The sequence below is a fragment of the Pongo abelii genome, chromosome 21 (genome assembly GCF_028885655.2).
Source record: "Pongo abelii isolate AG06213 chromosome 21, NHGRI_mPonAbe1-v2.0_pri, whole genome shotgun sequence".
NCBI lineage: Eukaryota > Metazoa > Chordata > Mammalia > Primates > Hominidae > Pongo > Pongo abelii.
In genome coordinates this window covers 18,122,138-18,135,109 of record NC_072006.2, presented here as the reverse complement: position 1 = coordinate 18,135,109, position 12,972 = coordinate 18,122,138, and the positions used below count along the sequence as shown (strand labels likewise).

At 45.7% G+C, this 12,972-nt stretch overlaps 1 protein-coding gene across 8 annotated transcripts; it reads right to left on the bottom strand.

Annotated features, from left to right (window-relative positions):
• Positions 1-1,440: 1,440 nt before the first annotated feature.
• On the bottom strand, positions 1,441-11,766 carry GZF1 (GDNF inducible zinc finger protein 1). Of its 8 annotated transcripts, none has more exons than XM_024238594.3 (6): positions 11,502-11,766; positions 7,987-9,374; positions 6,633-6,727; positions 4,790-4,957; positions 3,973-4,130; positions 1,441-3,622 (listed from the first exon to the last, which is right to left on the bottom strand). In XM_024238594.3, exons 2-6 carry the CDS (start codon positions 9,351-9,353, stop codon positions 3,275-3,277), a joined length of 2,136 nt encoding a protein of 711 aa, XP_024094362.1. In that variant the 5' UTR covers positions 9,354-9,374; positions 11,502-11,766; the 3' UTR covers positions 1,441-3,274. The 8 variants fall into 8 exon arrangements, with proteins under 8 accessions (XP_024094362.1, XP_024094365.2, XP_063576754.1 ...); XM_024238597.3 differs by having other exon boundaries at positions 1,441-3,576; positions 11,502-11,734; XM_063720684.1 differs by having other exon boundaries at positions 3,973-4,151; positions 11,502-11,733.
• Between the last annotated feature and the right edge of the window lie 1,206 nt (positions 11,767-12,972).

The following is a 12,972-nucleotide window of genomic DNA, read 5'->3' as shown; positions in this document are numbered from 1 at the left end:
TCTTAGAATCAATTTCCTAATGAAGATGCCACCATGGTAGTTTAAAAGCTTAGTTTTGTCAGCCTTAGTTAAACTGAGTCCACGTACGGATTGCCAAAGGTATGCAGATGATTTTCTGAGTCTCATTTAGGATGATGTGATAGATCAGGGGTCACCAACCCGTTAGAAACTGGGCCTCATGGCAGGAGGTGAGCTGCAGGCAGTGAAGCTTCATCTGTATTTGCAGCTACTCCTGCGCGTGCACAGGATCTAGGTTGTATGCTTTTTATGAGACTCTAATGCCTAATGATCTGTTGCTGTCTCCCATCACCCCCAGATGGGACTGTCAAGTTGCAGGAAAACAAGCTCAGGGCTCCCACTATACATTATGGTGCATTGTATAATTATTTCATTGTATATTACAATGCAATAATAATAGAAAGTGCACAATAAATGTAATGCGCTTGAATCATCCTGAAACCATTCTGTCCCCCCACCTATGGAAAAATTGTCTTCCACAAAAGTGGTCCCTGGTGCCAAAAAGGTTGGGGACTGCTGTGCTAGATGATCCTTTGACCTGTGTGGCTTTCTCAGTCACATCAAGTGAAATATTTTTACTCCTGAGTACATGAATATCATGACATTTGGTTAAATTGACAAGTACCCATCTTGTTTCCCAAAAATGAACTCCTTGGAGTGATAAGATTTATTTAACAGGTTAAAATTTAAATTATACACTCAAATTTACTTGTTTGGGTAATCACCTACAGCAAAATCACATTTCTGTAAAAATCACCTTAAATAAAGGTTTCCACCACATGGCCCATTTTTTCCAAATGACAACAAAGAATTTGGTAAAACGAAAGGCTGCACATCCCTTTGGAGTTTGGGCTGACAGTATTTCACAGAAAATGGTTGGAAAATGGTTGAAGTAAGCTCCTAAATGGCCCTTCTTGAGGCTCTGGGAGAGGCATTGTGCTGGCACCTGGCCACTTTCCTCATTAGACACTTGGGACCAATCCACTCAGAGGGTGGCCTCGCTTCCACTCAGCATGGCTGTGCTTGGACTTGGAGGAATGGGGCAGATGCTCCAGGAGGTCCTCTGTAACCAGTCCCCTACAGGGTTAGGTTTCTCTGTTCTCAGGGACAGAGAAATGTATATAGTAGAAGTCATCTTTGATGCCTTCTTTTTACATTGAAGAAAGTGGCAGAGAGCTCAACCGCACTTCCAGCCTGCTTGCGGCCTGCGCATGAGCAGAGGCCAGGATTTCTCCTCTCCAGGATCCCACTGCCAGAGACCAACTGGGATCCAAGCAGTTAAACAGCTTAATCCTAGGACTGTATGAAATAAAGGCTTATGGACCCGGATTTTACATTTCATTATTCACGTAATTAAGCTAATTATATGTTTCAATTAAGAATCGTATTTCTGCAGAACCTAAATTATAACAGAAATAGATCTTTAAAAAATTGCAAAACTGCTTTTATAAAGCAGACATTTATTAACAATATTTTTTTGTAGAATTTCTAAAGAAACAAATTCAAGACAAAAATCCCTCCAGTAGGTAACAAAATGATCTATTGTTTCAATTCCTTCTGATCAAGTGACTTTATTCCATAAAACAGTACATCAGCTGGGCAGGTTCGGTCTCCTCTGGATGTGTGACAGTCATTATTTATTTGTTCTGTAAACATAACTAGGATACAGTGACATTGTCATAACTAAATTTGAAGTAAATTAGTCCTGTGACCTCCAAGGGCAGGTGTGAAACATGTTATCAGCGCCTGAAACACCTTGTAGTGGTTTCACTAACATAAGTTAAAACGTAAGCACTTAGGAAGAAAGTCTTCCCTCATTAATTTCTGGCATAGTGCAGCTACATCTTCATCCTGGAACTGAAGGACAAAGTACCTTCCTCTTAGAAAATCAAAATGTTTTCACAGCAAGTTTAATAAATTAAAAATGTAGAGAAAAAAGGAACTAGTGAACAACAGAATTCTCCAAGGTTCCCTTTTTAAATTAATGTTTAAATGTTACATGTGAATCAAAGCATTTCACAAGCACGTGGCACATACTCAAGGCCCTAGAACCAAATGTCAACGTTTAACAAATACAGCAGAATCGTCTTTTCATTGTGAATTTTTTAAAGCAATAATTAAGTCCTGCATGAAACAGCCAAAGAAGCATTTGAGACAAAGTTACTGGGTCTTCACAATCAACTCTTTAAGGCATAATCGGAGGTAAGTGTGCTGAGACTTTTGGTCCCTACTGCTATGTCCTCACATGCTCCCAAGGAAATAGACATGTCAGTTACTTGCCTGTTTCCATCTCTAGGTGTGGAAATGAGAAGTCTGGGTTTCTGGAAATTACAGAAATCAAGTCAGAAAAACCTGGCAAAAATAATAATACTCTGTGTTCTATAATTTGCCATAGTCACCTCATTTTGCAAATAAAATGACTACACAACTTTCAAGTACTCTAAAGCGTCTTAATTTTTCACGCCTCTGCAGAAAAATACTATATTGTTTTGCTAGACTCTTTGGTAGGACAGCTTTTACCTAATCTGATTTTTTTTAAGACTGAAACTGAACAGCCTCATCTCATTTCTAAGTTGATTTTATGACAAACTTCCTAGCTGCATATGTGCTGAGATTACGCTAGCAGTTTTGCAGGTGTTCAATCTGTCATACCTTGTTTACTGCCTACAAATGGGGGGTGGGGAGGAATGAACGCAACCATCGATTTCTTCAGTTGCATTTGAGGGTCCCCACAGAAAATCTGATTTGCTTCAATTCAACAGGGAAGAAATGGCTGAAAATATGTGGCCCCAGTTTTATTTCAGCTTGGAAGAAAAATACCTTGAAAGTAGTTATGAGAGAAGTAAACCCACATGGAAATATAAGGCAGGGTGAGAAGCCAGGAAGACTGCTAACGACAATATCAGGAGCTGGTTCAGTGCTCTGTACTCTGCAATTAAGACCAGCAGTTATCTAAACTAGATAATCAAGAATTAGAACGATTAACACATACACCCTACACCAGAATTAAGTGAGGTTATGTTCACTGCCTTGTTTATCAATAAAGTAGCTGAGATCATGCAGATCAGGACTTTTGAGGGAAAGCTTTAAAAATGCTGTGATAAAGCCGTGCAAGTTAGCAGAAGTTCAGGAAAATCTGCAGAGGCCATTCTTGCCCACATCTTTGCACATGGACAATTATTTTTCTTAGCCCCACATCATCTTGAGTTCAGCTACCATACACGCAGACTAACAGGATGGGAACTGCTTGAAGCTCTTAGTCCATGTTGCTCAAAGAGTGAAGCTGTGTGGGCATCGAGTCTGTCTGTGGGGTCAGCTCGCTAAGCTCGCTGATGGTGGTGGCCAGCAGGGTGTCCTGGGACACCACGGAGTCATCTGACTTACAGGCTGTGTCTGCAGAACTGTTCTGCATGGTAGGTACAGTGCCTTGGACTGCAGCCAGGTTGTGGAAATGGCCATTTTCTGCAAAAGACAGCAATTTATCCGAAAGCTTGGATGACACATACTCTTCGTCAGGCTGTTCAGTCTTGTGTCCGTCATCGTTCTTGGGCGAGCCATCTACAATGACAAGGAAAGACTTCCATGGAGTATTCTTATCGTGTATCTATAAGTTAAACACAAAACAAAAGTCACTGAATGTGTCTCTGGACAAGTGCATCTTCTAAAACAACAGCCCCTCTACAACTTCAATTTTCAACTTTCACTAATAAGTACCCGCCTGCCACCACCCTCACTGTTACAGAGTAGTCATCGTGGATTGTGCTTTCCCTGGGCCTTGGGGCTTGGTTGTTCCACTTCATTCACTCCATGAGTGTTCCACTGCAGAGACAACCCAAGGAGAAAGTACCTGTTGTCTCAACCTCTAACCACCTTGAAGAATGGTGGTAGGTATTTCTCTTTCCGTGTATCTAAGGGCAGCAGCTTGTTTCTCAAATAAGCCAACCCACTGCTTACCGAGGTGTGCCGCCGAAGAGTGGACTTGTCGGTGAATGTCCGTCCGCACGCATTGCACATGAATGGCCTCTCCCCTGTGTGGATGCGGCGGTGGCGCTGGAGGGCGTTGAGCTGGGTGAACTGCTTGCCGCACTGGTCACAGCAGTAGGGACGCTCCCCTGAGGCAGGGAGAGAGGAGACTGCTGGTGGGTCCCTTTGGCCTACTGTGCTTAATTCTGAATACACACTTGAATGAATGATGCTGTTGCAAACCACTGGGAAGCCTCAGCATCCAACGTAAGGAAGGTTATGTTGGGAACAACTTAAGGGCTACAAATCTATCATCTCTATAATACCAAGAATTTATGGCCTACACCAAAAAGGGACCAGGACATGTGCCTGCAGCAGGTATTGTAACTATAGGAATGACACCTGTTTTCCACGGTAATGGAGTATAAAATTACAAGACCCCTAACAACTGAATATGCATGTGTGCGTGTGCATTTACTAACATGTACAGATCATTATCCCTATGTCCACACATCCACATCCACTTCCTACATTCACACCATGACTAAGCTGTCTGTCCTTTTCAGTAAAAACTCCATGTAGCAAAGGGACTTAGTCTTCTCCCATTTACACACAAAAGTGCTCCCACTTTTCAGTTTCTCACAGTTAGAAACAATCTCTAAAGAAATGCTATTATGACATACAAAGTTTGGCCAGTTTTCTTCAAAAGCTTAGTTCCAAGTAATTTACTGGTAAATCTACAAGCTTTGGAATTTTTTTTTTTTTTTGGCCAAACTAAACTCCCTTCCCTGGGACATTCCAACCATACCTGTGTGGACTTTAATATGCTGATAGAGTGAATTCCGCTGGGCAAAAGTCCTGAAACATACTTCACATTTAAAGGGTTTGGATCCAGTATGGATTCTATTGTGGTGTTTTAAGTACTCCTTAGAAGCAAAACTCTTGCCACATGTTTCACACATAAAAGGTCTTTCACCTACATGAAAAAATGAAACAAAGTCATAAACAATAAAGGCATTAAAAACACATGGAACAGTAGGTCTCCACTGTTAAAACCCACGTGAACTCCTCAAAAGTGCCTTGGTAGGCAGCATGTTACATTTTCTAGTAAAAACTATCATAAAATATGTATTCATGTAAGATGCTTGCTACTTACTGAAAGTTGGTGTAAAATATCCTTGGAAATTGCAAGAAAAATTCCATTTGACTAGAATAAAAGAGGTATTGTTTGTTCAGCTGGCTCACATTTTAGAAATTTACTCATTCCAAACAAGAAAATAATTTCACAACTTCTGTTTGGAGGAACTGCTGGATTATTTTCAAAGGAACACTTTTATGGATCTTTATCAGAATAAAGGGGAAGTTGACAATGGATATGTATCACTATTCTAGAGTAGCAACTCCAATCAACTTGACTGAATTGTAGGACAAAAGTTTTAAATATCATCTCACTTTTTGTAGTTTAATCCCACCAATCAGACTCACCAAATTATTAGCGGTGCCCGATTTCACAGACATCAGAATAAAAATAGCGACTTTAATAAAATCTTACCATGTTAATATTCTTATCAAAGGACCAATTCTAACTTAATCCTTCATTATAACCTGACCTTATCCCCAATCCCAAGCTTTCTTTAAACACCAATTCTACTCATTCTGTAGTCAAACTCATGTCATTAAATGCTAATTTCATGACATTAAATGAGATTTTTCATTTAATGACATGAATTATAACTTCAGAATGAGCAGAATTGGTGTCTAATCACACAGATGTGGTGTCTAATGAGTCAGAGACATGTCATCTCTGTCTCACATGCATTTGAACTTGAGGCTTGTAAGCCGGTGTTTACAAGTAAGAATAAAATATGCAAGCAAAGAAGAAACTGAGAAGAATAGGAACACTTCAATGCTGTATGCTTCCGTATCTTCCACAAGATTCTAAACCTCAGGGTTACTGTGCTGAAGCAGAATAAAGCCAACTTAAATTTTCTCTGTCACATAATAAATCATAAAGACTTTGGAAAACAGAAATGAGATAATCCTACTACCTTAATGTATCATATAACAACTTGTTTTCTTCTAGTCTTTTATGTGCAGGTTTTCAATATAGTTGAGGTTAACTGTATGCTTAATTGTGCATTTTAAAGTTGAACATCCAAGCACAGACTTTTTCATGCCATTCAGAGCCCTTACTCTGAATAGCCGGGTCATAAGCCAGGGTATAGATTTACCAGAGTTTACTGGAGCACTTCCTTGTGGTTGGACAATCAGGCTGTTTCCCATTCTTAGTTAATAAAAATAGCAAGAAGGGGGATAATAGCATACAGCTCTTCCCATATGTTGGACAATTTTTTTAGGACAGAGTCTTAGAAAAAAAATTTTCGGTTACAAAAGAACTATTTTATATCTCTTGATACCTAAGACCTGCATGCCAGATCCTATGGCCTGGTGGTATAAAAGCCATGGCCATGTGCACACTAGCAACAAGGCAATGGGTGTATGTTTATTCATTTTGCTCACTTACTAGATGGAAAAGCTATATCATGGCTTTAACCTGCACCACCTTGGTAGATGCCAACTTCAAAATTAATCAATTGCATTTCCTTCTAGATCTAGGAAAGACATTCAATCACAACAGCATGGGTATTTACCTGTGTGACACCTTTTATGATAAATCAGCATGTGGTTCTGAGTGAATCTTGCACCACATTCATCACAGACAAAAGGTTTTTCCCCTGTATGAATTCTGAAAGTACAACATTCAGATGATAACTTAGGATGTATTTCAAAGCTCACTTTGCAATACAATTTCCACTCTATCCTGCAAAAATCATTTATTCCAAGAGACCTAATGAGAATGACTGTAGTGACAGGTCAAGAGCCCATAATCTCCATCCCAAAATAAACTGAGTTTCTGCACAAGGTCAATGGATCCACACATTTTCCATAAATCACTGACTGGAATGTTCATCTACACCTGATCACAAGCCCTACTGCTGATGCTATAAGGCATGTGCAGGTAGAGACCAGGCCTTTGCAGATTTTTTAAAACACTAAAGACCACAATCTAATATCTGTAAAGCTGTCTCATACATAATAATCAGCCACAAACACCTTAGGAACTACTGCTGATTGATTAAGTGTCACATGATCAAAAATGTTACTCTCATTTCCTAATATGACATCACCAGTAGAGAAATGAGAACTGTTCTCAAATTGCTGAAGGTGGCATTTTTAAAATGCATAAGCATTTTAATGTCACAACTAGTATGAAGTAGCAATCAAACATAATTTACTGAGCACTTCCTAAACCAAGTATTTTTAACTTATTATATAGAGTAAAAAATGAACACCATGCTGCTAACCCAAGACTGACCTAGGTTTGAGGGCAGATCTAGAATAGAAGAGAAAACAACTGCTTGTTGGGATTTCAAGAATAAATATACTAAGAACTATAAGGAAACTTATTTAAAAACATCACCACACACCTACAGCTCAGAAACATATTAAGAAACAGAAAGCATTGTCTGTCCTGATTCTGGAGTGTAGACTGCCCAGATGGCACTCCTTCCAAGCCTGAGAACCAAAAGACCAGAGACGAGTCCTAAAGCCTGAAATGGCATCTCACTGAGGTCTCTACTGAGACTGTGGGACCCGGAGGGTCACAGAACCCCAAGATCTGAATGAAGAGTCGGGAAAGTAGAAATAAAGGTAACGAGGCCCAACTCTTCCTCCAGCACGGTGGGGCGAGCCCGTGGCCGCTGTCGCAGTCCCACCAGGGGGACGTCCCGGCCAGCAGGGGCGCCCCAGGGGTCTCAGAACAAGGGAGCAGAGCCATCACTCGCAGCCCCTGTACCTTGACAGAGAACTCAACGCTGTCTCCAAATAAGCCCCCAGGTTTGGAGCGGAGAAATTAAGCAGTGAGACATCAAATCCCAGGACGACCTCAGTGCTTGACACACCCTTCCAGTGCACAGGGACCCCTCTGGACGGCTCCCAGCGTACCTCATGTGCGTCTTGAGCGCGGACGGCTGCGAGAACCTGGCGCCGCACTCAGTGCAGCCGTAGGGCCGGTCTCCCGTGTGTGTGCGCTCATGCAACCGCAGCGCTGTCTTGGAACTCAGGCCCTTGCCACACTGGCCGCAGCGGTGCCGCTCGCCGCCGCCCTCGTGCACCTGCAGCACGTGCCGCTTCACGTCCTTCTTGCGCTTGAACTTCTTCCCGCACAGCTCGCATGGGAAATGGCGCTCGCTGCTGTGCACGTGGCGCTGGTGGCTCTTCAGGTTGCAGCGGTTGGCGAAGGTCTGGCCGCAGGTGTCGCAGCGGTACACCACCTCGGTGGCGACGCCGTGGCGGTGCTTGCTGTGCTTCAGGAAGCTCTTCTCATACAGAAATGCCTTCTCGCAAATGCTGCACTTAAAGTTGCTCTTCTTCTTCTCCCCTTCTTCATCCTCCTCCTCCTCCTCCTCCTCTTCCTCCTCCGGCCCTGCTTTCTTTGACACTTCCTCCAACTCAGCACCTGCCTGGCAACCCTCATTTTTGGAAACCGGCTCCAGCTCCGTGCCCACCCTGTCCAGGCTTTGGTCCTGGGGACACCTGTAGTCCCCCACATCACCCTCAGCACTTTTCTGCTGCTCTCGGAGTCTTCTCGTATATTTCTTTTTAGGGATCTCCACAAAGACCTTCCTCCCAGCCAGCCTTCCACTAGCTCTCCTGATTTTAGGGTAGGGAGGCTTAACTACCTCTTTCTTCTTGTCTAGTTTGTCCTTGGACTTCTTCGGTGGCAAATCTGAAGACATGCCATTGCTGGCTCTCTCTCCTGGGTAGCCCAGGGAATCTGTGAGACCATTGGGGTGAGGGCCATCGGTGGCCACACTTGCCCTGGGGGCAGGAACAGCACTAACTTGGGAGCCACTGCTCACCTCCACCTCCTGAGACTCTGAGAAATTTTGCAACTCCAAAAGTACCGACTCTAACATCTGTTTCTTTAATTGAAAACAAGTTTCTGATAAATCCAAACATTTCAGCTTTTCAGCCATTTCCAGCATTCGCTGCACCCGATCTTCTTCCACCTGTACCTTTGCAGTGTAGACAAACTCAAGAAATGAAGCAAAGTCAGCAACCTGCACTTCATTTAAGTAGACATTAGTCCTAGTACCATCCACACTCTTCTCATTAAGGAACACTTCCTTAAAAAACTTGCTGGTGGCAGCCAGCACTGCCTTGTGGGCCATGAAGTCTTTGCGGACGCCCTGATACTCCACGCTGACTGTCACGTCACACAGGTGACCCAGGAGGCGAAGCTCATGCATCTCATGCAGTAGGTTAAATGGGGAGGATTTGGATTCCAGCAGAACTGCACCGCTTTCCATCTTTCTTCCTTCCAAAAACAGCTTTGAAAAAGAAACAAGAATTATGCATGAGCAACCACTGATGCAAAAGGACTAAAATTTATGAGGATTCCTTCAGTACTTGAGAGGATATAGACTCATTAACAACCTAGCTTTACTCAGGTAAAGATTCGAATGACATTTTACTTCTTAGCAGTTTTCTAAAGTGAAGTTCCTCATGCATTTTCCTAAGGTAATAAATTGGCATGAAAAAATTGTGTATACTAAGATTTCCTCCAGTGATAAACAAATGATGGAAGTTGTGATTAGTGAAATACATTAACACAGTAATTTGCTCACCAAGGTAGTGACCAATTTGCTTACATAGTCCCCAAAACTGTAAAAGAATTCATGGCAACAATAATGTCTAGTTCTCTGATCAGGAAACCAGATAATTAAAACACATAGCCACCACCATCTGGGAGCAAATCCAAAACCATAGGGAATCATTTCTGCCTTTAAAAAGAACCAACTAAATAACTACTTTCCATGAGGAAAATTTCTTGGAAAAGTAGTTCACAATTCATCGCCCATTCCTGACATCCTAAACTCCTCATAATTTGAATTATTGTTACTCTACTGAAATAATGTAAGTTCCACAGCTTTTACAAGCTGTGTTACTTTGAGCAAGCAACTTCTCTGAACCCATTTCCTCCTCTGAAGAAGGCTGACCGGCTGTTACCAGGGTTCCATGATCCTGAAACTTGTTGGCTAGTTGTTATTGGTTTCCCACACATAGGCCAAGATGCTACAGTGATCCCCATTTCATAGATGAAGATCTATCAAGGTAACAGTCAATGGCTGGTTGGGACCTGAGCCAGGGCCTGGTGCCCGGATTCAACTCAAACTACTCAACACACTCTTCCCCTCAGCCTTGCCAAAGGCAAAGGGCTATCTTTAGCCCCTAAATCTTTCCACTGCAGCGGGCATGCAAATTTCACCAACCCCACCTAAGGCCTCCAGATACATTCACCCCATCGTCATTTCTGCTGCTTTGCCACAAACTCCCTGAATGTGTTTTCTCCCTGCCCTTCAGCTCCTGAATCTACCTTCCTCTTTGATTCCTGTTTCCATCCATCCAAAGCACATGCCTTCCTTCTAGCCTCCCTCGGCCAGACCACAGATGTCACCTTGGATTCAACATGTCTAGAAAAAAACTTGTCATCATCTTCCCTGAAAAACTAGTCCCACCCCTCTCCCCTTCTCCAGTCTCATCAATGATACCGCTCCCCACAACCACCAGTCCCCCAAACATGGAAGAGACTGCCCTCTGGGAGTTCCGCTGTAAACAGGTACCTATGAGGTTTGATCAATGTCGCCTGAAGGAGACGCCACAGTAAACTGTGAGAACACTGACAAAGCCTAAGCAAGGGATCTATAAGAGTGGGGCAGGGTTTCAGTGGTCCCAACCCCAGCCTGGGGAAACAAGACTGCAGAGGGCTCTCTCAGCCTGATGCCCATACGCACGGCCAGCCCTGACTTCCCCAGACCTCTGCCAACAAGGCCCTCGAGGGGACCTGATTTCTCAATCAACAAAGTGGGTTCTGAGCGCGATTTCCCATGTTGCTTGGCTACTGGAGTGCAGGCACTGGAGGTGGCGACAGGGCCGTCTGTGGCCGGTGACAGCTGCGTATCCGCCGAATCTCATTGGCATTCCGACCGCCTCCCAGTGCGCCCGGCATCTGCACCAACGTCGGCGGCCCCTGAATCCCCGAGACTCACGGGGCCAGAGCCCTTCCAGGAGACGCTGCTACCGGCAGCCCAGTCCACGGCCACAAGGGCCTGGGTTTCCAGGGGGGCTTAAAGCCGCCGCTGTCCTCGCCGCCCTCACGGCACCTCCCACCCTTCCCGCGCCACTTGGCCGCCCCAGCGCCCGGACGCCGCTCGGCCACTCCAAAGACGACCCGGAGAACAAACTACTGCAGCCACAGAGAAGCCCCTCCTCGGCTCGACGCGCCGCCTCCCGACGCGGGCATCCGGGGCCGCGTGGATGAGGCCCTCGGGCCGCCCCCTGTCCCCGCTCCCGCATCCCCGAGACGCGCAGCTCCACAGACCAGCCGGGGCGCGCGGACAGAGGGGCGGCGGCGGGCGGCAAGGGGCCGGGACCAGGCCTGCGGGCTGAGCACTCACCTCCCAGACGGCGCCCCCGGTGCCGCCGCTGTCCGCTGGACCAGGCCGGTAGGAACGGCCGGCCTGGCTGGGCGTGGCGTAGCACCCTGCGCGTGCACCGCCGATTGGTAGCTGTAGGCCCCTCCCCTCCCGCGGCCGGCCCCGCCCCTGGCGGGGCTGAGGAAGGGGCTGAGCCACACGTCGGGCGGCGGAGCGGTTCGGGCAGTTACCTGATCTGGCCGCGCGACTTACTGGCGACGCCGGATTGCGTCACGCGCCGGATTGCGTCACGCGCCGCATTGCGCCACCCGCCGCGAGCCAAGGCCTGCGCCTGCGCAGGAGACGGCGACGTCTGCGCTGCGGCACGCCACAGGGGGGCGGGGCCAGTCGCCAAAAGTCACGTGAGCGTCAGATTCGCCTGGTCACTTTCGCGTCCATTCAGGGCTTCTGGCCGCAAGGCGCCAACGCTTCCGGGCCCCAGCAGCCTGCGGTCAGGGCGTGGCCTGCAGCTCGCTTCCTATTAACAGCTGCTCACGTCCCCGAGGCCGAGCGCACCCTTAGGGCACCGTGGCCAGGCGAGGGACCTCGCGGAAAGTCGGGCTTGGAGCTGGCACTCACCGTGGCTACTAGGGGCGCAGCCGCGCGCAGATGCCTCCACGGGCGCTGGAGAACTGGCGCCAGGCGGGGTGCGGCGCTCTCCTCTGGGGCGCTTCTTCCGCGGTGCCCCCGCCCTGCTGGGGAACTCGACGCGCCAGGAGCTGGGACTGCACCCTGCCGTCTTTACTGCAGGGCTTTATTTTTCCAGGAGTTCCCATTCCGGCGAAGGCTTTGTTCACTACAGAACTACCCCAGAGACCCATCCACTCTTCCGGGGAAAGCACAATTGATTCCCTAAGATTCACTGACTCCTCGAAATCTTGCTGTTTCCACCAATTCTTGTTCAGTACTGACTAAAGCCCGCTTTGAAACACCTTCCTTGAGTCAGACTTCCAGTTCTCCATAAACTGACCTTGCCTTTTGCTCCCAGCCATTGGTAAAGCTTTGCCAGGTCGTGCTGTCCTTTACTGTGGCCAGCAGTTAACTCAGCCTTGTCTTATCGACAGGTTGAGTTTGTAATGTTTGGGGACTGTCAGGACAAATACAAATTTAAGAGGTTTACTACTTCCTGTTGAAAATATGAGATTTCCCTCCCTTTTTCTTTGAAAATTTACTTTTAGAAAATTGGTAATTAGTTTAAGTACTTTTTCCTCTCTTTGAAATATATAAATCCTTTTGAAGACTAGTTAGGCCTTTTTGTCCGCTTTATAACCTAGATAAGTCTTTTTCTAGGACCTAGGAGCCATCTCTTTAAGTATCAAGGGAGTTAATGCCCCTATCTCCCAGTTTTAATGGGAGAGTAGGAGCCTGACTTCAGTGGGCCCTTTGCTCCAACTTACAAAATTATCTCATATCATAAAGATAAAAGTTTCTCTTTCCTCTAGATAAAGCCAAT

What these genes read in the sequence shown, in the direction of transcription:
- GZF1 (XM_063720684.1), bottom strand. Translation starts at nt 9,353, where the DNA reads ATGGAAAGCGGTGCAGTTCTGCTGGAATCCAAATCCTCCCCATTTAAC. An exon ending in GCGCTCAAGACGCACATGAG is followed by an intron (nt 6,728 to 7,986) that starts GTACGCTGGGAG and finishes TTGTACTTTCAG; the next exon opens with AATTCATACAGGGGAAAAAC. An exon ending in CTCTTCGGCGGCACACCTCG is followed by an intron (nt 3,623 to 3,972) that starts GTAAGCAGTGGG and finishes TTTAACTTATAG; the next exon opens with ATACACGATAAGAATACTCC.